General features: G+C 43.5%; 1 protein-coding gene and 1 non-coding gene across 2 annotated transcripts in view; both read left to right on the top strand.

Annotated features, from left to right (window-relative positions):
* The first annotated feature begins 126 nt into the window (after window positions 1-126).
* Window positions 127-26,509, top strand: part of tecta (tectorin alpha) — a 76,847-nt gene continuing 50,464 nt past the window's right edge. The window contains 8 exon segments of the mRNA XM_042343859.1: window positions 127-177; window positions 1,256-1,407; window positions 4,935-5,074; window positions 7,601-7,782; window positions 10,919-11,175; window positions 16,386-16,512; window positions 17,076-17,192; window positions 25,011-25,028. Of these exon segments, the coding sequence (XP_042199793.1) occupies window positions 1,275-1,407; window positions 4,935-5,074; window positions 7,601-7,782; window positions 10,919-11,175; window positions 16,386-16,512; window positions 17,076-17,192; window positions 25,011-25,028 (974 nt within the window). The 5' untranslated portion in view covers window positions 127-177; window positions 1,256-1,274.
* On the top strand, window positions 22,154-22,225 carry trnam-cau. The gene has a single exon. It is a non-coding gene; the product is annotated as a tRNA-Met (tRNA).

Below are 26,509 nucleotides of genomic sequence, written 5' to 3'. Positions count from 1 at the left end.
CCCGGCCCCCCCATCACCAGGCCCCGCCCCATGGTACGTCATGCCGCTCCCGTGTTGTTACGGTAACGGCAGCTGTCGGGCATGCAGTTGCGGGGCTGACGCGTTTCCTGTTTAGGCTATGACGTGCTTCCTGTCAAGCGCGGGCTTGTACCGAGAGGAACCCAAAGCGGCGTTGGGGTGAGTGCGGCCCCCGGTCAGTGCCCCGCGCGGCCTCGGCTTCTCACCGGCCTCGGGGCCTCGGGCCGCGGCCGTCACTGCGCTCTGGGCCACAGTGACTCAGGACTGAGTTCCGCGGTTCCCATCTGTTTGTTGCTGTTGTGAATATTGACATAATATAAACGGTACTAATGTCAGTGAGAAGCGTCTCACAGTGTCTGGTGTTTGCACTGAAGGCTGAGCGCTGCTGCAGTGAGCGCCGCCGCCCACAATCCTGTGACCTGAACTCGCAGCTTTCTGCTGCAGAGGTGAGACTGCAACACAGAGCCCTCTTTATTTAAACCTTCCATTTAAATGTTATTCAGAATAATAATGGGAGATGGCAACTCTCAGATCAGGTGTCAGTCCTGGATAGTAGTTTCTGGTATCAATAATAGTTACATTTTCCCAAAGCGTTTCACAGGGAATAGGGCTTAGATTGGGCTCAGTTTAACTTCTGAACCAAAGGATGCCGTCTTCTGACGATGCAGCGCCCGGTCACGTCAGCCTTAACTGTGATCGCTCTAAAGTCCTGACTTGAGACTTAACCCCACAACCTTCAGATCGTAAAACGGGAGACAATTTACAACTGACCAATTTGAATAATCCAGTGTATTTAAACCTATGTATGAAACAACTGATAGTTTGTTACCTATGTATGGAGTCCTATAGCTCAGTGGTTAGAGCACTCGCTTTGCAAGTGAGAGACCTGAGTTCAATCCCAGGCAGAGGGCGAAACCTCGGGCAAGTTTCCTTACTCCACACACATAATCCCTCCAAAAAAACAAAGCAATAATAAATTGGTCATTTTCAATCCACGACTGTTTGTGGGACATTGCTGTGCGCAATTGGCTGCCGCGTTCGCCCACAAATATACAGTCAATTCACTTTACAGTGTGTTCTGTGAAGTGCTTTGGGACGTCCTCCCGACGCGAAAAGCGCTATATCAAATGCAAGGATTATTATTACCTATGTATCATTTAGAATGATTGTGTTTCCATTGCTTTGGGCTCAGTTGGACATGAAATATTGCTGATGAGTATGTCTCCACAACTTGCAGGTTGTTTTCTCCAGTCAAAATGAGTCGAGGATGTGGACGGAGTTTTGTCGAAGTTATTTGTGAGAAGTACAGTCCTGAAAACTTCCCGTACCGCCGAGGCATGGGAATCGGTATCCACATCTCTGTGGGTCCCCAGGGTTCACCCCTGAAAGGTGAGTCAATGTTGTTCATTGTACTATAAAAGAAACATACTCCTGGATCCACTGATCATTCACTCGCTTTGCAGACAGGACAAATCAAGCACTGTTTCTCCTCAGAGCCAGAAATTAAAAGATTAGATTTCACTTCTCGAGGCACATGCAAAGGGGAACATTGGACACGTGCTGGCAGGCGGGATCATATGAGAAGTTACTGAACGCCACAGCTCCAAACTCCCAAATTACAAATTCATACTTTTCCAAAAAAAAATCATTTTGAGGTGCCATTGGGGGTGACATCTGGGATGTGACTTAATCACAATCTCAGAGAATGAATTGTTCCTTGCATCCTGATAACTGGACAATTTTAAAAAACCTTTGAATTTTATAGCATACACCCATGTTATAGGCAAGTTCAGAATAATTACCTGAAAGTATTTAATCAACAGTGGATAAGGTTACAAAGAAGTATGGGTGAGACCAGGTACAACAACGTGGAGTCCTGTAGCTCAGTGGTTACAGCACTCACCTTGCAAGCGAGAGATCTGGGTTTGATTCCCGGCTGGGCAAAACTTTGGGCAAGTTTCCTTACTCCACAAGCCTGATAATAATCCTTCAAGAAACAAAATAATAAATTGATGACTTCAATCCACGACTGTTTGTGGGACATTGCTGTGCGCAATTGGCTGCCGCATTTCGCCCACAGCTATACAGTCAATTCACTACAGTATATTCAGTGAAGCACTTTGAGACGTCTCGAAGACGTGTAAAGCGCTATCTCAAATACAAGGATTATTATAATTATTATTAACAAAATTACATTTGAATAGTGCCTTTCACGGGATCGGGGAGGATGGAGGCCGGGGGGAAGGAGGGTGATCAAAGGCATGGTCGAAGAGGAGAGTCTTGGAATGGGTCTTGAAAAAGGCAAGGGAGGGGCGAGGTGGAGTTCCAGAGAGTGCCTGAGGGCCCGCCCACCAAGGGTGTGGCGGGCAAGGCAGGGGCCGTGGAGCAGGCCGGAGCCCTCTGAGTGGAGGGAGCGGGAAGGTTGGTAGGGGGTTAGGAGGTTGCAGAGGTAGGGGGGAGCAAGACCATGGAGGGCTTTGAAAGTGAGGACCAGGATCTTAAAGTGAACCCTCTGTGTGATGGGAAGCCAGTGGAGTCGGGCGAGGATGGGGGTGATAGGGTCACCTGTTGTGGGAGAAGACACGGGCTGCAGAGTTCTGGTTGATCTGCAGCCTATGGAGGGAGGAGTTGGGGAGGCTGACAAGCGGGGAGTTTTCATAGTCAAGCCTGGATCTGTGAATGTGTGTATGAGGGTTTCGGCAGCCTGTGGTGTGAGACAGTGGAGGAGCCGGGCGATGTTGCGGAGATGGGAGAAGGCAGACTAGGTCCTGGCACGGAAGTGGGGTAGAGAGGATAATTGTGGGTCAACAAAATGCCATGGTTGCGGACTGGTTTAGTAACGTGGAGTGTGCATCTTTGAATGTTGTGGAGGCGCTGACGGGAGTCAATCAGGAGAGCCTCAGTCTTGTTGACGTTCAACTGACGAAAGTTAGCTCTAATCCAGGGCTTGATGTCTGACAGACATTCTGTCAGGACTGCAGTGGGTCCTGGAGTCAAGGGTGGAGGCAGGGAGATAGAGTTGGGTGTCATCCGCATACATGTGGAAGTTGACCCCATGTCTGCGGATGATGTCACTAAAAGAGAGTATATAGATATTGAAGAGGAGGAGACCAAGAACAGGCCTGAGGACCGCTGCATGAGATGGTACTATATATTCTGGATGGTGGCTATCCTCCTTGGGGGGAGATCAGCGGGGTCCTGAACTGACTCCAAGGTTCAGCTCCAAGGGGAGCTGGTAACAGAATGTTGGAATCGAGCCAGCCCTCTGTGACAGTCTCTTGTCCGGTTCCTGAGCCAGGCTGATCTGCAGTATTCCTGGGCACTGCTGATGACAGCTCATGGCTCATCGGCAAGAGCTGGAAGGGCAGACCAGTCACTGGGGGCAGGGAGTTATCACACTCAGCTCCTGTTAACCCTGCAGCCAAAGCCCTAATAATAATAATAATAATAATAATAATCCTTGCATTTGATATAGCGCTTTTCATGTCTAATGGACCAGCAGCGGGAAAACTTTCCAGACAGCAATATCAACAGGTGGTTTTAGTTGGTTAGACTCGAACAGTACCCCAACGCACACTCTGGGGTCCCCAAGCCTTGGCTCTTGCCAACCAGCATCTAATACTTTCCGGAATTAGGTAAGCAGGATGCATCCCTCCAGGAAGAGAGTGCACATTCCATTCCAACAATCTATCCGAGGGATTTCCATGTGTAGATGGCATGCATGGAAATCTCAGCTTGGTTTGGATTCTCTTAAGCACGGTGATGGGTTTCCGCATGTGTCAGACACCCAGCTGACCCCCACAAAAAATGGATGGGTGAGATTAAAAAGGCAGTAGGGCCTGCTTTATCCACCCCCTCTTTTGTTAACAGAGGGGACACATAAGATTCTAACATTTACCATTCTCTGGAACTCCATCCTGGGGTCCCTCTGACTCGCTCCCAACCCTCCCCTCTTTCAAGCAGTCGAGACTGACTTCTTTGACCACTCTTACTCCAACCCAACCACCTCGGCTTGATCTCCCAGCTTGATGCCCATTCAGCATGTGAAATGCTTTGAGATGTCCTCCCGATGTGAAAGGTACTATATACCTGATTTGGACCATATCCGTAGCTTTTCACATAATCACCTGTTAAAGACATATACAGTGGTATTCCCAATGTGAATACGGTAAACCTCTAGCTATCTAGATACCACGTATCTGGAATTTTCCAGACTGGTTATGAAAAAAATTATGAAATTCTGCGCCCTAAAATCCATTCCATATTTTCAAACTCTCACCAACCAGGTGGTACCCATGGCTTGACACTGATTGCTTTGGCTCTGGGCATCAACAGAGCTGCATTGCATTGGTGGTGAAATCAGATCTATTGTTAATTTTGTTTTTTTTGTCTTTTATTTATTTAAAATTATTTTTTATGAACTTGAAATGTTAGGATTCATTGTTACTTATTTTGTTTATATTAAATGCTAAATATAAGGATTAGCAGTTAGCTGGAAAATCTGGCTTCCCGGACTAGATCTCCCCCTTATTAGTACAGTTAGACAGTGGTTTAGCCTACATATACTGGTTGTATGTAGGTAACAGAAATGGACACTGAGATATAGATATATATATGTATTTTATATCAGATACACTTTATTTACTCACTTTGCCTTTAATAAAATAATCAGGTGATGTTAAATAATTCACACTGTAACTCAGGTTTCCTGAAGCCTCAGCTTCAGTTTATTTTTCTGACCAAACTCAAGTTTGAAGCCAGAGTTTTATTTTCATAACATCATCCAGTGGCCTCTTTTCACACAATGTGAAGTAAGAACACAGGTTTTAATCTTGCTGCTAATTTATTATTGGCCTTAAACAGTCTTCTCTGTTTAGTGTTGATCTGGATGTTTTATTTGTTGTATTGTGCCTCAGAGCGTCTGAATCTTCCGACTGTGCTTGTCCTGAATGGTTGTGGAATCACCACAGCTGGAAATGAGAGTGACATTGCTGCCTTCTGCTCCCACGTCTCTGAACTTGACTTGTCAGATAACAATCTACAAGACTGGTATGAGGTAAATAGGTTAAATGACTGTAAATTATTGAATAGAAATGGTAGTTTCCACACACAGCTATTGGTATGGTTTCATCCAAAGACTATCAGTGGCTACAATAAGGCTTAAATTTTTTTTTTAATTCTCTGTGCTTGCCATTCCCATTGCCTTCTGTAGAAATCAGAGGAAAATTCAGTGAGTTTCATACTCTCCATTTCTAACCCTATTACATCCCATAACCAAACCTTAATCTATCTCAGCCTGCACTGTCTACTGGTATTGTTTTAGTGAAACTACTGAGAGTGATAGATTTTCGCAAGTTGTTTATTTTTGTCTTTTCTAAGTAAAACGTTTTTGTAAAAACTTTTTTTTAGATAAAAAAATATAGTTTGATACCAGCTTTAATCTTTCACTCCCGCCCACAACCCCTCTCACTCCTCGCTTACTGGAGTCCTGTAGCTCAGTGGTTAGAGCACTCACTTCACATGCGAGATTCCTGGGTTCGAGTCCTGGCAGGACGAAATGTTGTGCAAGTTTTGTTACTCCACACGCCTCTGTTTACCTCGCAGTAAGTAGGAACCCGATCGGTGGATCGCTTTTCCGGGGATAATAATCCCTCCAAAAAAAGTAAGAATAAGAATAAATTGGTCACTTCAATCCACGACTGTTTGTGGGACACTTCTGTGTGCAATTGGCTGCCGTGTTTCACCCACAAAAGGCATAGTCACTACACATTACAGTATATTCTGTGAAGCGCTTTGAGACGTCTCGAAGACATGATAAGGCGCTATATGAAATACAAGGATTATTATTATTAGCTGGCTGTATAACAGTATAATATAAAGCAAGAAAATTCTGCAGTTAGTTCTGCAGTCACGCGTCATTTAGTTGCACTAGTTTGGGGCACCCAATTTTAAGAAAAATTTGTCTTGGTCTGCATCTAGTGATAATGCACTCTAGTGGAGTGCATCATTAATACCTGGGATAAAGGGTCTTAGATGATAAGAGGCTAGGTAAACAGGTTATATTTTCTTGAGCCCATCATTTGTATGTTGTAAGGGGTTAAGGGGTGATCCAATTGAAATATATAAAATAATGATGGAAATTGACAAGCAAGATAAGGAGGTATAATCTTAAATTTAATGTTAAAACAGTTAAAGTGAGATTAGAAAATGCATCTTCACACAAAGGGTTTTGAAAATGCGGAATATACTGAACCAGAAGGTTGAAGATTCAGAAACCTTTGGGCTATTTAAAAATATGTAGATACTTGGGTAGTATAAGTACTAAGGTGAAAGGGATGAGACAATGTGATCAAAATATCTGCAGTATCTAATAAAACGATAGAACATGCTTTGTTCCCATGTGTCTAGTCAATAGTACTGCTTTATCAAAAACAAGCTTCAGAGGTGTAAAAACAAGCAAGAGAGTGTAAATATTTAAAATCCATAGAATATATTTAATTATTTGTGGTTGGATGTTTGAAATGGTAAAGTTCACACTAGCTGTAATGTGAGTGTGGTAGCAGCCGATTGCATCTCTACTTCAAATTTACTGTTAAAATAAAAGATCTGATTTTCCATACTAAAGAAAGAGCTGCTCCATCGGGACCCTTTTTAAGGGACCCTAGAGATACATTCGCTTTCATGTTCTTCTTGTATATTTCTCTCTAGTTTGCAAAAAGAAAGGTTTAGTCATTGGTTGTTTATTAATAATAATAGCAGGTAAACTGGCTGGGAAGGTACAGCAAATGGACCACTGACTTTGTTAGCACTTACTGTCTCTATATAAAATTCAAAAGAAATTCAGAAAGTCCTGTGGAGTCCTGTAGCTCAGTGGTTAGAGCTCTCGCTTTGCAAGCGAGAGATCTGAGTTCAATTCCAGGCAGGGCGAAACCTTGGGCAAGTTTCCTTACTCCACACAGAGCCTAATAATAATCCCTCCAAAACCAAAAACAATAATAAATTGGTCATTTTCAATCTACGACTGTTTGTGGGACATTGCTGTGCGCAATTGGCTGCCGCGTTCGCCCACAAATATACAGTCAATTCACTTTACAGTCTATTCTGTGAAGCGCTTTGGGACGTCCTCCCGACGTGAAAAGCGCTATATCAAATGCAAGGATTATTATTATTATTATTATTATAGAGGTGTTCATTACTCCTGATGGCAGCTTCTTCCAACACATCGGCTAGAGTTTTGCTTGATCATTAAAGGTTGCTGCGGAGGGTGGGCGCAGGGGGGAAGAGAGTGCACAGGGCTAAAAGTAACCTACAACTGTCTGCTGAATTACTGCTGAACCTAATGGCGTAAAGTTGCCATAAGTGCAGCATTTACTGTTAACCTTCTTGCCTTGTTGTATGAAGGGCGGCAACAGCCAGGGCAGCAATGGGAGAGGGCGTGGCTTCACCTGTTGGCGCTGGTCTCTTCATTATTGTTGGATTGGGTTCAGTCCATGCCCCTTGTTGTCTATCAGTAGTAAATTGGCACACGGAATGTTTGTGTAACATTCATGTTGTGCTACTCTTCCATTTTTGTATTTTACAGATCAGTAAAATTGTATCAAATCTTCCTCAACTGACATTTCTGAACCTCATGTCCAACCCTTTGAGTCAAGTCCTCCTGGAGTCGCCGTGCGCGGCCACTTTCTCTCGAATACAGAAACTGGTTCTCAACAACACCAAAGCCTCGTGGGAAACAATTCATACGCTGCTGCAGGAGTTACCAGGGTAGGGCCTGAGAACTAACCATCTTCCTGTCCATAGCTTTTCTAGCTCTGCATAGAACCAAAATATTTAAGATACAGAAGGACACCTATTTTGTCGTGTTGGTGATTTTTCAATGCCTTGGGACGTTCTTCCATCATGAAAGGCACTATATAAATGCAATTTGTTGTTCTCCAAGAAATCATCCATACTCATTCCAGTCCCCTGCTCTTTCCCTGTATCCTCCAATAACCTTCCTCTACATATGCTAAGAAATAGTTCCAACCCCTATTGCCTTTCCTCGCAGTTATAATCTTTCATCTCTGGTATTTAGATGCCAACCTGGCTCAGTTGTAACACTCTTATTTCTGAGTCAGAAGTTTGACCTACTGAACCCTTACCAATCTGTCTGCTACCCTCCGCTCGGCAAGCATTCACATGCTCCACATTCTCCCCCATCCACTGGCCATCATGAGCAGTTGGGCTTTCAACTTTTCCCCCCCACCCTTTGGAATTCCATTCTCCTCCCTTGCCTCCTTCAGGGCCACTGCATTGTCAGAAACACTGTACTTCGGTGGGCAGTAGAGCTGTCTGCCTGCTCAGATAGATGTTAAAAATCCCATGGCACTAATTGAAAAGAGAAGGGAGTTTCTTCCGGTATCCTGGTCAACAATCCCCTAAATAAAATTGGTCATTCATTTCACGGCTGTTTGTGCAGATATTGTGCAAATTGCTGCCACGTTCGCCTACAAAATACAGTCGCCACATATTACAGTAAATCCTGAAAAGCACTCTTGAGTTATCTGCCTGGTGTGAAAGGCATTTAGTCAAATGCAGTAAATATTTTTATCATCCTCATCAACATAAAATGCACCCTCTCTAGAGTTCTAATATCCTTTCTATAATGTGGCACCCAAAGCTGCACACAATATTCCAGCTGTGTTCGAACCAATGTCCTATTCAGATTCAATGTTTCCTTATTCTTCCTTTTCCTAACTGCTTGGTGGCAAATGTTGACTCTGTGCAGTTTGTTTCCTGTATTCACTGTCCTCCTACAAACTGACACTCACTCTCTGAAACTCTCAAACACTCACATTCACTGTGTCTCCAATGCAGCACGGTGGTGTACTGACCAGCAATCCAAAGGAAATGTGTTTGAGTTGCTGTAGCTTATTGCCACCTTTTCAGGGCAACCAGCAATAGGCAATAACTTTCAGTGTCATCCACATCCTAAGACAATATGTAAAAAACCTCAGACTCACAGGATAATGTGGTACAACATTGACTGTCTGATGTCACTTTTGTTTTAGTAACCTTTAAACTATTGAGTGTGAAATAATGAAGGGCATTTTAAACGTGTGATCTGCTCTAAGTTTGTGTCCTGACTGCTGACGATAATCTATTAAACAGTTCATTCTATGTTTAATATTCATTCACTTGAATATTCCACTCGTATCTCCTAAAGTTCATACGTTCCTGGTACTGGATATGTAGAAAGCAGATTTTAAATTTGTTTTATATTCAGTATAGTTTAATGCTGTTGCGAGTATTCTGCTGTCAGATGTAGAGGGTGACAAAGTTGAGATACAGTTACAAGTCTTAAGGAAATGATGATTCTTTTTAGATAACAGGGTAGTAATCACGACTTCTTGGTCTGTATGAAATCAGTTATATGCATGACAAACCCTTGATGTTACTTTGTAATAAATATGAATTTTACACAAATATTGCAGGTGATGTTCATTCTAGATTTTTCTTTCTTTCCTGTTCAGGTGTTCTTATTATCTTTATTAACATGTGTTAAATATCTCAATGTCCTGAGCTAGATAGCACTATGATTGTTTAATTTTGTATCTGAAATCAGTCCCACAAATGCAGCTTAAAAACACATGATCTTAGAAATTACAGAAATGTTTCTCTGTACAACAACAACAACAACAAGATTCCATTTATAAAGCGCCTTTCACGTCAGGAGGACGTCCCAAGGCGCTGCACAGTTGGGTCATGACCCGAGCAGGGGGGAAATGGTCAGGGTGAGGGGAGGGAAGGGAGGGAGCGAGGAGGGGGAAATGGTCAGGGTGAGGGGAGGGAAGGGAGGGAGCGAGGAGGGGGAAATGGTCAGGGTAAGGGGAGGGAAGGGAGGGAGCGAGGAGGGGGAAGAGAGTCGAGAGGGGAGCTGAAGGCTCGGTCAAAGAGAAAGGTTTTGAGACCGGCCTTGAAGGAGGAGAGGGAGGAAGCGGCGAAGGCACTGGGGGATGGAGTTCCAGAGCCTGGGGGCTGAGAGGCTGAAGGCCCGACCACCGATGGTAGGGCGGTTGGGGCGGGGGACGTGGAGCAGACCGGAGCCAGAGGAACGGAGGGTACGGGCAGGTAGGTAGGGGGATAGTAGGTCGGAGAGGTAGGAGGGAGCAAGGCCGTGAATGGCCTTGTAGGTGAGGATGAGGATCTTGCTTTTATACAGTAATAAAACTGTCCCAATCCAAACCCATTTCTTTTGAGAGGACGTTTATGAAGATTTACATTGTCATGAAAAAGCTATAACTAATTGAATTGTTTGTACGTCTCATCTATTTGGGAAAAAAGTCCTGTAGCTCAGTGGATAGACCGCTTGCCTCGCAAGCGAGAGACCTGGGTTTGATTCCCTACAGAGCGAAATGTTGGGCAAGTTTCCTTACTTCACACGCTTCTGTTTACCTAGCAGTAAGTAGGAACCTAGTTGTTAGTCGATTGGCAGATCACTTTTCTGTGGATAATAATTCCTTCAAAAAAAAATTGGTCACTTCAATCCACTACTGTTTATGGGACGCTGCTGTGCGCAATTCGCTGCTACTTTTCGCCCACAAAATATACAGTCAATTCACTTTACAGTATATTCTGTGAAGAGCTTTGAGACATCTCGAAGACGTGATAAGGCGCTGTATCAAATGCAAGGATTATTATAAAAAACTGACAGTTTCAATACCCTTTTTCTTCACCAACGATTCATTTGGTCTGACATCCGTTTTCTCTTGTCACATGTCTCTTCTCCCTCTAAATCCTCTCTCCTATTCCCTTTCTCCATCCTCTCCCGATTCTCTTTCTCCCTCCATCCTCTCTCCCATCTTTTACTCTCTTCTCTCCTGACTTTGTTTCTCTTTGCCCTCCCCTTTCCTCTTTGCAGGTTAGAGGAACTCTTCCTGTGCCTCAATGATTACAGGACAGTCTCCCTGTCCCCCTGCTCCTACCAATCACTTCGACTGCTACACATCACTGATAATAATTTCAGTGATTGGGCCGAGATCCACAAACTTGGCCAGATGTTCCCAGGTCTGGGGACCTTAATCCTGGCAAACAATCACCTAACCAGCATTGGAGATTCCCAGGGAGATGTAGCACAGCTTTTTCAAAATCTACGGTCGATAAATCTCCATAACTCAGGTATGAGCCAGAACTGGACCATATTATATCTGTGTCTCAAGCTCTTAAGTGTGTTTACATTGTGCATCTGTATGGAAAGAGATGTCTATAATGGTACATATATATGTGGATGTATGATCATGTATGGTATACATATATATCATGTATGTGGATATGTGTAATACAACAACAACAACAACAACAACTTGCACTCGAGCCCAGAGTGAGCTACGTCCGGAGTGAGGCGAGGTCAGAGTGTGAGGGAATTTGGTGAGAGTGGGAATTGCTGCTGTGAGTGTCGTGAAAACTGCTATCGTGAGTACATAACCCGATTTGTTGTTGTTGTTATTCAAGTCTTGTAGTAGTTGTTGTAGTTGTTTTAAGTCTTGTGTTATTTAAAATTGCTGATACCATTGGTACATTGGTCTTGTGGGGTAACTTTACAGGGAGCAGCTGTAGCCAATTAAGCCTAGCCAATAACAAATAACTTATTGATTAAATTAACTTATTGATGAATCACTTGACTAGGCGTTAATTCCAAATCACTGCTGAGCAAATCAGAAACGGGTTGCACCCAGAAAGTATAAATAGGAGATAGCTGCGCGAGCCTCACTCGAGCCGAGAGCGAGCTACGTCCGGAGTGAGGTGAGGCCAGAGTGTGAGGGAATTTGGTGAGAGTGGGAATTAGGTGCAGAGGGGGAAGTGGGGGCAGGCTATATATCTTTGTATCTATATAAAGTTTGTGAAGATGGTGTGGCAGGTAAACTGTGAGGTCTGTCACATGTGGGAGTCAATGGAGGGCGCCTTAAGTCCGGGCGACTTAATCTGCCGCAAGTGTCTGGAAATCAGAGAGCTCCAGCTGAGAGTAGCTGAGCTGGAGTCTCAGGTGGAGACGCTGCGCAGCATTAGGGATGGAGAAAACTTCCTGGACAGCTTTATCCTGGAGCCGGACACTCCCCTGAGTCCCAAGGAAGAAGAATGTAGCAGCGACGTACATGACTGGGTGACAGTCAGGCGGGCAGGCAAGCGTTCCTGAAAGAGAGGGGCTGAAGAATCCCAGACTTTAGCCTTGTCTGACAGGTATGAAATATTGGCAACCTGTGTGGACAAGGAAATCTGCGAGGAAGACGGGCAAACTGACCTCAACACCCCTGTGCAGGAGGTTAAAAATGTAATTCTTATTGGGGATGAGACAGTCAGGAGGACTGATACAGTTTTCTGTAGCCGTAGCAGGGAGACAAGAAGACTCTGTTGTCTTCCTGGGGCCAGGGTGAAGGATGTCACCGCTGGGCTGGAGATAAATTTGAGGCATGAGGAAGAGAATCCAATCGTAATGGTACATATAGGGACCAATGACATTGGTAGGACCAGTAGGGATGAGTTAAGGAGCGAGTTCCGGGAATTGGGAATTAAACTAAGGAATAGAACTTCCAAAGTGATGATATCGGGACTGTTACCTGAGCCAGGAGCTAATTGGTACAGGCAAAAGAAGATCATAGATCTGAATGCCTGGCCTGAATGAGTGGTGCGGAGAGCAGGAATTCCATTTCATGGGCCACTGGCACGAGTATTGGGGAAGATGGGAGCTTTTCCAAAGGAATGGGCTCCACCTAAATAGGGCTGGGACAAATGTCCTGGCTACGTGAATAAATAGGGAGGTAGAAAGGGCTTTAAACTACTAAGGGGGGGGGGGTGAAAACATAGTAAAGTGTAGTCCACCACAGTTAAACTTGAGATCAACAAAAGCAAGAGAGCAGATTAACAAGGGAGAGGAGCAAAGTGTGTCAAGCAGGGTAAGGAAGTACAGTGATGGTGAATAGGGTTAATAGCCGGAAGTCAGAATTAAGGGCGCTATATCTGAATGCACGAAGCATTCGTAACAAGATAGATGAATTAGTTGCACAAATAGAAACAAACCGGTATGATCTCGTAGCCATCACCGAGACATGGTTACAGGGTGATCAGGGATGGGAACTGAATATTCCCGACTACGTGGTATATAGGAAAGATAGGCGATGTGGTAACCGAGGAGGGGGAGTGGCCCTGCTAATAAAGGATGGGATAAAAACAGTAGAGAGGAAAGATTTTAAATCTGAAAAGCAAGATGTAGAGTCAGTATGGGTAGAGATACGTAACTTCAAGGGGCAGAAAACTATAGTGGAGTCCTGCAGCTCAGTGGTTAGAGCACTCGCTTTGCAAGCGAGAGACCTGAGTTCAATTCCAGGCAGAGGGCGAAACCTTGGGCAAGTTTCCTTACTCCACACAGAGCCTAATAAAAATCCCTCCAAAAACCCAAAACAATAATAAATTGGTCATTTTCAATCTATGACTGTTTGTGGGACATTGCTGTGCGCAATTGGCTGCCGCGTTTGCCCACAAATATACAGTCAATTCACTTTACAGTGTGTTCTGTGAAGCGCTTTGGGACGTCCTCCCGACATGAAAAGCGCTATATCAAATGCAAGGATTGTTATTATTATTATTATAGTGGGAGTAGTTTATAGAACCCCAAACAGTGGTCATAAAGTATCGCTCAAGGTATAAATCAAGAGATTAGTGGAGCATGTAGCAAAGGAAAGACATTAATTGTGGGTGATTTTAACCTGCACATAGACTGGGACAACCAAATTGGGAAAGGTAACATAGAAGAGGAGTTTATAGAATGTATTAGAGATAATTTTCTAGATCAATGTGCTGAGGAGCCGACCAGGGAACAAGCTATATTAGACCTTGTTTTGTGTAATGAAACAGGGCTGATCAGCAAACTGGAACTTAAGGCTCCTCTCGGGCAAAGCGATTATAATATGATGGAATTTAGCGTTAAGTTAGAGACGGAAGTAGTTAAGTCTGAAGCAAAAGTCTTCAATTTAAATCGAGCCAACTTTGCTGGTATGAGAGAGGATTTAGCCAGAATAAACTGGGAGACTAAACTTAAAGATTTGACGGTAGACCAGCAATGGCAGACATTCAAGGAGATAGTGCAAAATTCCCAACGAGCACATATTCCTTTGAGGAATAAGAATGCCACGGGAAAGGTGGTGCAGCCATGGCTAACTAGAGCAGTTAGGGAAAGTATCAAATCAAAAGAAAAAGCCTATAAAACAGCGAAGATGAGTAGTAAACCCGAGGATTGGGAGAACTTTAGGGAACAACAGAGGAGGACCAAAAAATTGATCAAGAGGGAGAAAATAGATTACGAGGGCAAACTAGCAAAGAACATAAAAACAGACTCCAAGAGTTTTTACAAATATATAAAGAGGAAAAGGCGAGCGAGGGTGAATGTGGGTCCATTACAGGCAGAGACCGGAGGAATTATAATAGGGGACAAAGACATGGCAGAGTCATTAAACAAGTATTTTTCTACAGTCTTCACCGTAGAAGACACTGGAAACATACCAAAAATAGAGGACCAAGAAGACAATGTTAGCGAGCAACTTAGGGAGATTAACATTAGTAAAGAGATGGTTCTAGGTAAATTGTCGGGTCTTAAAACCGATAAATCCCCTGGACCGGATGGCCTGCATCCGAGAGTTTTAAAGGAGGTGGCTACTGAGATAGTGGATGGCATGTCTATAATCTTCCAAAAGTCTGTGGATACTGGAAAAGTTCCCATTGATTGGAAGATTGCAAACGTAACTCCACTATTTAAGAAGGGTGGGAGAGAAAATAGGGAAAACTATAGACCAGTTAGTTTGACGTCAGTTGTAGGGAAAATTCTTGAGTCCTTAATAAAAGACGTAGTTATGGGATACCTGGAAGACCATAAAAAGATTAGGCAGAGTCAACATGGCTTTACAAAAGGGAAGTCATGCTTGACTAACCTTTTAGAATTTTTTGAGGATGTATCCAGCAGGTTGGATAAGGGGGAACCAGTAGATGTGGTATATTTGGATTTTAGGAAGGCATTTGACAAGGTGCCACACAAAAGGCTGTTACTCAAGATCAAGGCCCACGGGATTAATGGGAAAATATTAACATGGATAGAAGAGTGGCTATCGGGTAGAAAGCAGAGAGTAGTGATAAACGGATCATTCTCGAATTGGCAGGATGTAACTAGTGGAGTGCCACAAGGATCAGTGCTTGGGCCTCAGCTATTTACCATTTACATCAATGATCTGGACGAGGACATTGAATGTAATGTGTCTAAATTCGCGGATGATACTAAACTCGGCAGCAGAGTGAGCTCTCAGGATGATGCAAAAAGATTGCAACAAGATATAGATAGGCTCGGGGAGTGGGCAAGTAGGTGGCAGATGGAATTCAATGTTAGCAAGTGTGAAATTATTCACCTAGGTAGCAAGAATAAAAGAACAGATTATTTTCTGGAAGGGGAGAAGTTAGATAGTGTTAGTATTCAAAGGGATTTGGGTGTCCTTGTACACCAGTCCCAAAAAGTTAGTTTGCAGGTGCAGCAGCAACTAAGAAGGCGAACGGCATGTTAGCGTTTATTTCGAAAGGTTTAGAATATAAGAGTAGGGAAGTCTTGCTGCAACTGTATAGGGCTTTGGTGAGGCCGCACCGAGAGTATTGTGTGCAGTTTTGGTCTCCTTATTTAAAAAAGGATATACTTGCCCTCGAGGGGGTGCAGTGTAGATTCACTCGGTTAGTTCCTGGGATGAGGGGACTGACCTATGAGGATAGGCTGAATAAACTAGGGCTGTATTCTCTAGAGTACAGAAGAATTAGGGGAGAACTTATTGAAACTTATAAGATTCTTAAAGGGCTGATAAAGTAGACACAGAGGGACTGTTTTCCCCGGTAGGAGAATCTATAACCAGGGGTCACAGTCTTAAAATTAAGGGTCAGCCTTTTAGAACAGAGTTGAGGAAACATTTCTTCACTCAGAGGGTAGTGAACTTATGGAATTCACTCCCCCAGAAGGCTGTAGATGCTCAGTCCTTGAACATTTTCAAGGCTGAGACTGATAGATTCTTGAAAAATAGAGGGATTAGGGGATATGGGGAGAGGGCAGGTAATCAGAGTTAGGTGAGAAGATCAGCCATGATCTTATTGAATGGCGGAGCAGGCACGAAGGGCTGAATGGCCTACTCCTGCTCCTAATTCTTATGTTCTTATATAGCCCCTTTCTTGCAGGGTAGCATCTCAGAGCACTTAAATATATGCTCTGACACTGTCTCTCTGCGTAGAGTGCGCTATTATGGAGTTTAGGGCCCTTATCTTGTAAAGAAGTCCACGTGGAATTCTGTGTTTCTCTGGTTTTGCTCCAACAGGACTCAATTCCTGGGAGGACATTGATAAACTCAACCTATTCCCTAAACTGGAAGAAGTCCGGCTACTGGGAATCCCTTTACTGCAGCATTATTCTGAGGAAGAACGACGCAGTCTCATCATAGCAAGGTATCCATCGCCATCTTCTATCCTTTTCCCAAGCCTCTTTCCTGTCTCTCAGCCTACCTTGTCCTTTTCCTCCACCCAAATTTTATTATAAGGATATAATAAAGGGAATAAAATCTTCAACAATGCACGGTTTTAATTTCTTACATTAATGAAGACAAATCAGTGAATTTTATGATAATAATAATAATAATCCTTGCATTTGATATAGCGCTTTTCACGTCGGGAGGACGTCCCAAAGCGCTTCACAGAACACACTGTAAAGTGAATTGACTGTATATTTGTGGGCGAACGCGGCAGCCAATTGCGCACAGCAATGTCCCACAAACAGTCGTAGATTGAAAATGACCAATTTTATTATTGTTTTTTGTTTTTTTGGAGGGATTATTATTAGGCTCTGTGTGGAGTAAGGAAACTTGCCCAAGGTTTCGCCCTCTGCCTGGAATTGAACTCAGGTCTCTCGCTTGCAAAGCGAGTGCTCTAACCACTGAGCTACAGGACTCCACGTCCCTCTTTAGCAAATTGTGAATGTGTTAAACTATAAAACTCCTAATTATTCTGACCAGGTTGCCATCTATTGGGGTGTTGAATGGCAGCAAAATTACAGAAGGAGAAAGAGTTGATGCCGAACGATTCTTTATACGTTACTACATGAATGGCCCCGATGAAGAGCTACCAGATAGGTAAGTGATTCTTCTATGAATTCTGAAAACACTAGGTAACAGAACAGCAAAATTACCCTTTTCACAAATGTATATTGCGGTGTAAAACCTAATGTAATGTTTGATTCCAGTTTGCAAATTTTGCAGCTAGTAAATAAGTGCGAAGCCAGCCAGCAAAACCCTGGCCACAACTCACATGGTTCAAAGATGATTTATATAAGGCAAGATTCCAAATGAGTATCAGCAATTCCAGAGAAAGAATAAGCCTAAACAAGTAAAATCTTCCTCATATCTAAATTCGGGGGACCTGTTTTTTCTGAGGCAATAAAATCAGTGTATCCAGCTGACAGATCTATGGAATTAAGTGTAGTAGTACATCTAAATACATGTCAAGTAGTTCCTCTGACTTAAATTGTGGCAGTGTTTTCTTCACCAAGTTAGTTTTTTTCCCCATTGCAAACTAATATCCCCCAGCAAACCAACTAAATATGCAAAAAATGCTTTTTAAATGAAATTGTTTCCTAGATTAAATCTGCTTTTACTGAGCAGTTATATCTCACAGTGATGGTTAGTTTGGTGTAATCTGTATTGCACTTACGCTCTCATACCTGGAAAATAAACCTTTACAAGTTTTGGTTTTTTTATGGAGCAGAATACTGAACAACTCATCTCTTTATTAAATTTGGTGCTTCAGTAATTGCACCCTAATGAGCCCAGATCCCGTAACAATGACATTGCAGCTGTGAGTCTTTGTATCACTGTACAAAGGTGCATTCATTGTGAAACTCTGTCATACACAGCACGTCAGCGCCTTTTGCTTGGCATTTAACCTTAGGAATATGACTAGTGGCTTTTCTCAATTTCCATAGATAGTCTGGGACCTTTGGAGCATCTCTGGTTTCTTCAATGAAGAAATGCTTAATTGATCAGATTGACTGATAAAGATATTTGTAAATTTATCAGATTGGAACTTGCCACAGAGTGGGTTTAGTATTCCAACAAATAATAGGAAGCTTGAATGTAGCAGGTTAGGATTTTGGTTACACCACTTCAGCTTTAAATGACTCTTTTTAAGTTTCAAGAAAATAGCCAGAACTTGGAGAGGAGACTTGCCACATGATTCCCACTCGATAGATAAAAGATTGTTAATTCATGGGTCCAGCTGCTGCTTTTGTCTATGTAAATACCGGAGTAAAGGATCAAATCTATTTATGTTGCATTTTGTTAATTTTTTCAGCGAAAAACCTTGATTTAGTTTGAACTATTTTCAGGATAAGCAGTGAGCATCTGGGCTCTGGGGTCCAGGGTTGGGTTACACATGTTATTGTGAGATTGAGTCATTCCATGTGAGAGGCAGAGAATCTTTGTACTTCTCATTGAGGTGATGGCGGTGGAAAGTTAGTACGAGAAATAGTCGTAGAGAGAGTGCTGGGATTAAGGTAGAGGACAGAGCGCTGGGAACATGGCAACAAGCCAAAGGTCTAAGTGGGTTTGCACAGAATTGGAATTGCTTCTTATTGAGGTATCATTTCAGTCTCTAATCATTCCCATTTTGAGTTGGAAAGAACGGCCACATTGTCTAAAATGGCCAGTGAGTGAAAATGAACGACTGCTGGAGTGAAAGTGAAGCCAGTCTGGGACTCATCTCAGGAGATTCACTCAGGTGCTGGAATGTTCTTGTTAAACAACAGTTCTCTGTTCCTGGCTTGTCCACCTCCCTCTCCCATACACTGCTCATATTGCCTGATTAGACAGCTTGCAGACTCTGATTCTCACAGTAAACAATCTAATGGATTTGAACTTTCATCTAGCTAATTCTGCAATTATTGTTATTTAAAATGCTGCCCCATTCATAAATGCAAATTAATTTGTTATGTGCAGAATTATGCTTTGACCCATTTATGTAGTGATAAATTAGAGCTAACAATATGAAGGCTTGTTTATTGCCTCGTTGCATACCATGTACTACGAAGAATGACTGGGCTAAGCATAGCCTTATGCTGAGTTTATTTCATTTCTAATAACTCATTGCTTTGTAGAATTAAATTGTAAAGTACTACCAGTGAAGACTGGCTACAGCAGTTTGCCTTTCCAGAAACCTGATGTGCTTTTGGGTACATAATCTGGCCACAATTATTTGGTCTTAGTGCTAATGCTCTACTATGTCACCATTGCTCATTTGTGTCTGCCCGATCAATATGCTTCCTCTTGGTGACATCATCCGCAGACATAATAATAATAATAATCCTTGCATTTGATACAGCGCTTTTCACGTCGGGAGGACATGGGGTCAAGTTCCACATTTATGCGGATGACACCCAACTCCACCTCTTTGCCTCCACCCTTGACTCCAGGACCCACTGCTGTCCTGACGGAATACCTGTCAGACATCAAGTCCTGGATGAGAGCTAACTTTCTACAGTTGAACGTCAACAAGACCGAGACTCTCCTGATTGACTCCTGTCAACGGCTCCACACCTCAGACACTGACAGCATCACCACCCAGGGATGCACACTTCACCTCACTGAGCCAGTCCGGAACCTTAGCTTCTTGTTTGACCCTCAACTGCCCTTTCTGCCCCACACATCATCAGCAGATCACCGAGAACTATGCAGCTTGAATCCTCTCCCGTACCAGGCTCCGTGACCCCATCTGCCCCACCTTTGCCCGGCTCCACTGGCTCCCTATCCCCCAGAGGATAGAATTCAAAATCCTCGTCCTCTCCTTCAAGGCCCTCCACAGCCTTGCCCCTCCCTACCTCTGCGACCTGCTGACACCATATCAACCTGTCTGCTAACTCCCCTCAGCAGACCTGCTCCACATCCACAATCTGACCCACCCTACCATTAGTGATCAAGCCTTCAGCCTTTCTGCCCTCACCCTATGGAACACCATCCCACACTCCCTTCACTTCACTCCCTCCCTTGCCTCCTTCAAGGCGCGTCTCAAAACTCTCCTCTTCGATTACGCCTTCAACCACCCTCCTGCCCTCCACCCTCCCCAATCCTGACCCACATCTCGGGTCCAAATCTCTGACTGTCCAGCACCTTGGGCCGTCCTCCTGACGTGAAAGACGCTATAAAAATATAATTTTGTATTGTATTTGGACACCGAATGTCTGCTGTCACCATTATGTTATTGGTGCGTAAGTCTGGAGCAATTTATTCTTGTGTTCTTTTACTGTTCCAATTTGTTCCCTAATTAATTTCTCAACTTTGTTCCTTATATCTCATGGGCTTTCCTCGGTGTCTATTTATTTTCCAATATTCTTCACAACTATCTGTGAGGCACTTCTCACAGACCCAGTGACAAGTATGGGCCTTGTCACTGAGCTGTCAGCGAGTACATTTGCAAATGTCTGTGATTTTCTGAGGCTCTTGGTAACTGTTACTTTGAGAATCTGAGAGCTTAGCAAGGCCCTAGCTCTGCTGGAGCACAGGGTCAGGAGGGGCCAGAGTACACAGGTGAATGATGATGCCTCACTTTTTAATGAAATTCTCTTCAGCAACTGAATCAGGAGAAAGGGACAAAAGCAGCTACACTGGAAAAGATGAAAAGACGAAACGCGTAAAAGATTGGTTCCTCGATACCCTTTAAGGGGAGTAGTTGGTATACCTATACTGAGGAGGAGCTTTGGGAATGATCTGCTTTACCCTGACATGAGCCTCCCTCAAATTTATTTTATAGGTACCATGAGCTGGTGAAACATTATGGCAAGCTGGAGCCATTGGCCGAAGTTGACCTTCGACCTCAGAGCCGTGCTAAGGTTGAAGTTCATTTTGAAGGGAAAGTTGAGGTTGTGAATATTAGCCTGGATCATACAGTGGCCGATCTAAAGAAGCAGCTTCGAACTGTTGTACAATTAGCTACAGCCAACATGCGGTTATACTACATAGACAAAGAAGTGGCTGAGGCTTTCGGACCAGAAGAAATGAAATTCAACACACGAGCTCTTCACTCATACAGTATCCGTGATGGAGATGAGATTCATGTAGTACCAAAAACAAAATAGTGTGAATGTACTCACAATCTTTGCACTTTTTACACAAGTATTTTGTTTGTTTATGAAAGTGTTCCTGGGTCACATTTGTGCATTATACACATTATACAGCTATTAATGAAAGGAGTGAGTAATCCAACTTGTGGTTACCAGTTAACTAATTCACAACAAAGATCGAAGTTCCTGCCATAAATGAAGAAAGAGATTGTGTGAACAATATGGAGATGTCTGTGTGATTCACCCTAGTACATCGCCCAGCGCCTGCATCAGACTCTGGTAATTGTTGACATCAAGTATTGTATAATGATAATTGGGAAAATAATTATTTATTAGTTTGCTTCTCGCTGTATCCCACAGCCACGGACCATTGTATGAGGTTCACAAAGCTGGGGTTAAAGCCAGTGTGTCTGTTTAATTCCAAGTAAATTCTTATGTTCTTATACAGTTTGGGACAAGACATGTCAAACGACTACCAAGATGGTGGAAGGCGAACTAGATGGACCTTGGTCTTCTTTCGCCAGCAAATTCTTATGTTCTTAAGTAGCTGAACGCTGGTAACTTTATCCTTTATTACTGCACAGTGTTTGTAATATTTGCTTCGATTAAGGCCATGAAGCTATTTGTATTCTTGTTTTACTTGAAACTGAGTTCAGGAATTGGCATCCCACAGTCCCTCAATTTCTTTTTCAAAACCTGGCTTGGTCATCTCTCCCCCCACCGCTCACTGCTATGTTAAATGCCCACCCAGCAGTGTTACATGATTTGAGATGACCTTCCAATGTAAAAGGCACTGTATAAATGTAAACTGTATTGTAACATGCAGAAGGTGCATTTCACTGGAAAACAAACAAAAAATCTGGTCTAATTGCTGTGCAATGTGTATTGAAGCAGCCCAAGGGGTAGGTAATTGCCTCCCTTGCTGGAGAGTTTAGCTTGTATGGTTATCCTGGTTCGTCAGTGAGATGATCTGTAATCCTGTGGTATCCTGTAGCTCAGTGGTTAGAGCACTTGCCTCATAAGCGAGAGACCCGGGTTTGATTCCCGGCAGGGTGAAACCTTAGGCAAGTTTCCTTACTCCACACACCTGATAATAATCCCTCAAGAAAAAGAATAATAATAGTTTGGTCACTTCAATCTAAGACTATTTATAGGACGCTGCTGTGTGCAATTGGCTGCCGAGTTTCGCCGACAAAAATACAGTCAATTTACTTTACAGTATATTCTGTGAAGCGCTTTGAGACGTCTCGAAGCGCTATATCAAATTCAAGGATTATTATTATCTGTTACTCAGTTAAACAATTATCACTGATGTCAATCACAGAATTTGATTCTGGTTCAGAACTAGCCTAATGCTGTGGAGAGGATGAAACGAATGCAGTGTCCCATGATGCCTTTTCCTGGTTACAGCCCAAATGACTGTTCTATTGTATGTGGAAAATTGCACATGTGTTTGAAGAATAATATTTTTCCTGTACTTTCAGAAAACTGACCAAATTTACGCCAAACTACTTATGTGTTTACCGAGATTCAATCCAAACCCATTTTTCTTTTTGTGATTTAATCATTACTGTGTTCCATTGCATCCACCCTGCATTACCGAATTCCTTCTGCACAAGATAGTGATAATATGCCTTGTGGCTGTTATCTGAAAGATGTTTAAAAATCTTATGGTATATTTCAAACTGGACAGACTGATTTGAGGACTCTGGCAGAAAATTGATGCATAAATTCTTGAGATGTTGCGAAATAATCTCATTACAGTTGGCTTGAAGACAGAAACAAAACCAAAATATTTATCCGAAATCAAACACACTTGAACAAAAATCAAGAGGATAACCCTAACCCAAAGCAAAAGCACAAAGGCTTGGAAGAAAGTAAATCATGTATGCTGTGTTTAGGTGCTGAGTTGCAGCAGAGGAACAGAAAATTGTGTTACTTACCTGCACAATAGTGTACATAACTGTGACCTGCATAATACCTAAATGTGCATTAGAGACAAACGGAACCAGTTTTATTCGCTATGCAGTATAGGTATAATAACGTTGTTACATTTAAATGTTGTAATGCTTTCCTCAGACTTCTCCAACTTGCCCAAACTGTCAGTGTCCAGTCTCTGGTGTGAGTGACCACAGAATTGTGGTGCTTGGTGATTGACCCAAACTGCAATTTTTCTTTGAGACGGACTATCACTGATCTTGGCATTTCTAATTGCTGTCTGCTGACAGTCTCATGCCTGCATGTTAACGAGCAACTCATTATGTATCGAAAACATAAGCCATTTTTCTTTCAATAAATTCTCTGCATTACTGAGTATATCTTACAAATATACTGCACGCAATTAAGGGATCAAGCTTAATACAATCTAGAATCACTGGTTGAAAAATTGTAGGGAAAACTTTTGAAGTATTGTATAATTAAATGAATCATGGTCAATAAATTTTCAAACTTCAGTTTATTTGTTGTATGATTTTTTTGCTTGTATATCAAGCTTCCCTTGGTCTAGCACCCTGTCTGTTTCTCATCCTTTGAGCACCTCACCCTCTACCATCTCTCCTCGCTCTCCCTCAAATCGGCCTAGTTTACCTCACCCCCCCACCCTTCCCCCCAAACCTCCTGGCTCTTTCCTCAATGATATCTTTCATCCCTGTCCCTCTGCACTGAACACCTACTCATACAACAACAACAACTACAACAAGATTACATTTGTATAGCGCCTTTCAAGTCAGGAGGACGTCCCAAGTTGCTGGACAGTATACAGCATTTCAGACCCGAGCCGGGGTCAGGGGCGAGAAGGGAGGGGAATCTTGGGGAATCTTGTGACCAATGGCATGGTCGAAGAGGATGGTCTTGAGGCGGGACTTGAAGGAGGCTAAGGAGGCGGAGTGATTGGGGGAATGGAGTTCCAGAGGTTGGGGACAGAGTGGCTGAAGGCTCTCCCACCAATGGTGGGGTAGGTGGGTTGGGGGACGTGGAGTAGCCAGAGCCGGCTGAGTGGAGGGAGCGGGCAGGTTGGTAGGGGGTTAGGAAGTCTCAGAGATAGGATGGGGTGAGACCATTGAGGGCTTTGTAGGTGAGGACCAGGATTTTGAACTGGATCCTCTGAAGGATAGGGAGCCAATGGAGTTGGGCGAGCAGGATCACAGAGTTTGGTGCAGGAGAGGCTGCAGAGTTCTGGATTATCTGCAGTCTGTGGAGGGAGGAGTTGGGAAGGCCGACAAGCAGGGCATTTGCACAGTTGAGCCTGGAGGTGAACAAGAGTTTCAGCGGCCTGAGGGGTGAGGTAGTGGCGGAGTCGAACGATGTTACAGAGGTGAGGGAAGGCAGAGCGGGTCATGGATTGGATGTGGGGAAGAAGATAGTTGAGGGTCGAACAAGACCCCCAGGTTCCTGACTGGTTGGTGAGTTGTAGTGTGCAACCATGGAGGGTGATGCTGCCAGAGCCTGAGGTGCTGAGGCGCTGGGGTGAGCCAATCAGGAGGCCCTTAGTCTAATCACATTCAACTGTAGGAAGTTTGCATCAGGACTTGATGTCCAACAGGCAGTCTGTCAGGACAGCAGTGGTCCTGGAGTTGAGGGTGGGGGCAGAAAGATAAAGTGGGGTGTCATCCCCATACATATGGAAGTTGACTCCATGTCTGCGGATGATGTCACCAAGGGGGACCATGGAGATATTAAAGAGGAGACAAGAACAGAGCCCTGGGGGACACCAAATGTGACAGTGTGGGGGCTGGAGGAGAAACGTTAGAGGCAACAAAGTGGAGAGGGTGAGAGAGATAGGAATCAAACCAGGCAAGGACAGGTCCGCGAAGATTAAGTAAAGAGAAGAGGTGTTTATGAGGATGGAGTGGTCGACAGTGTCGAAGGCGGCAGAGAGGTCGAGGAGGACAAGGAGGCAGAGGGAGCCTTGATCACAGATGTTCAGAATGTCATCAGTGACTTTGACCAGGGCTGTTTCCATGCTGTGGGCAGCACGGAAGCCGGATTGGAGGGGTTCAAAGAGGGAATGGCGAGAGAGAAAGGAGCGGAGCTGGGAAGCAATGACTTGTTCCAGGACCTTGGAGAGGAATAGGAGGAATAATTTAAAAATAATTATTCTGCATTCAGAGCGGGATTCCCTCTCCAACCCAAGCCAATGGGGATAATAACCCCCTGGCCCAAGAAACATGAATGTTCTTGAACTTTATTTTCCTAATATAAGGTTTCCTATCTGTTTTCCTTTGCAGTGATACATTAATATGCGAACTGTAGATTAATTTCCCTCCAATTTGTCAAGTCAAACAGGAGCCGACGTTCCCACGATAGAATGGGTTATCGTTCTCACTTCTCCAATCCTCGGCTATTACTCCAACATGCTTGTATTATTTCTGTGTGTAACAAACTCCAAGATAACTCTTCTATTATAATAATCCTTGTAATCCTTTCAGATTGGAGGATTTACAGATTTACTGTAAATTGCAGTAACTGCACCCGATGGCACAGCTGCAGACAAAACCCAATAAAATCAATGAGGAAGAATTACTTCATAGAATTAGATTCAGTTTTAAAATCATTCGCGGTTTTTTTCATATCCGCTACAGTCATTTGCTACCATTTAGTTTGATTTAAATTCTTCCTTGTTAAATCAGAAATGAAAGAAATGGAATTTTTCAGAAAATGTTGGAAAACAAAACATTCCTCCCACGATCCAAATGTCCATTACTTGGGCTTCCTTCACTCTGCATTTTTGATTGACTTCTACCAACTTCTACCAACATCTAGACATAGGTATTTGGGTGTGTTTCTCACCCCTTCCATACCCCTTCCATGCTGCAAGAGATTGCACACACCAAAACTAGACATAAACTTTGTTTATCCATAGCTGAAACTGAACTGAATCCGGCACAATAGGTTTCAGGCATCCAGCTATTAAATGTTGCTTACCCTAACCATATTTAAAACTGCCCTTAACCATTTGATAACATTATCTTCTGGTGTGTGTCAGTCTGACCATCCAGCTCACCCTCTGAATCAAAACTGTTGTGGCACGGTTGCATTTCAAGATTTCAACAACAACAACTTCAACAACTTGGATTTATATTGCGCCCTCCACGCCGGACAAAGTCTCAGAGCGCTTTACAGTTTCGGATCCCGGGACCGAGCCAAGGAGAGGGGGGGGAAGGTGACCAAAGGCGCAGTCGAAAAGAAAGGTCCTCACCCTTGTCTTCAAATCCCTCCGCACCCTCCTACCTCTCTGACCTCCTCTTTCCTCAAAACAGTGCCCGTTGCCTTCGTTCCTCCGGATCTGGCCTCCTCCTTGTCCCCCAAGTCCTCTGCTCCACCCCGAGGCTCTGGAACTCC

This window comes from Callorhinchus milii, unplaced genomic scaffold (assembly GCF_018977255.1).
Source record: "Callorhinchus milii isolate IMCB2004 unplaced genomic scaffold, IMCB_Cmil_1.0 Scaffold25, whole genome shotgun sequence".
NCBI lineage: Eukaryota > Metazoa > Chordata > Chondrichthyes > Chimaeriformes > Callorhinchidae > Callorhinchus > Callorhinchus milii.
This window is presented reverse-complemented; position numbering and strand designations above follow the sequence as displayed.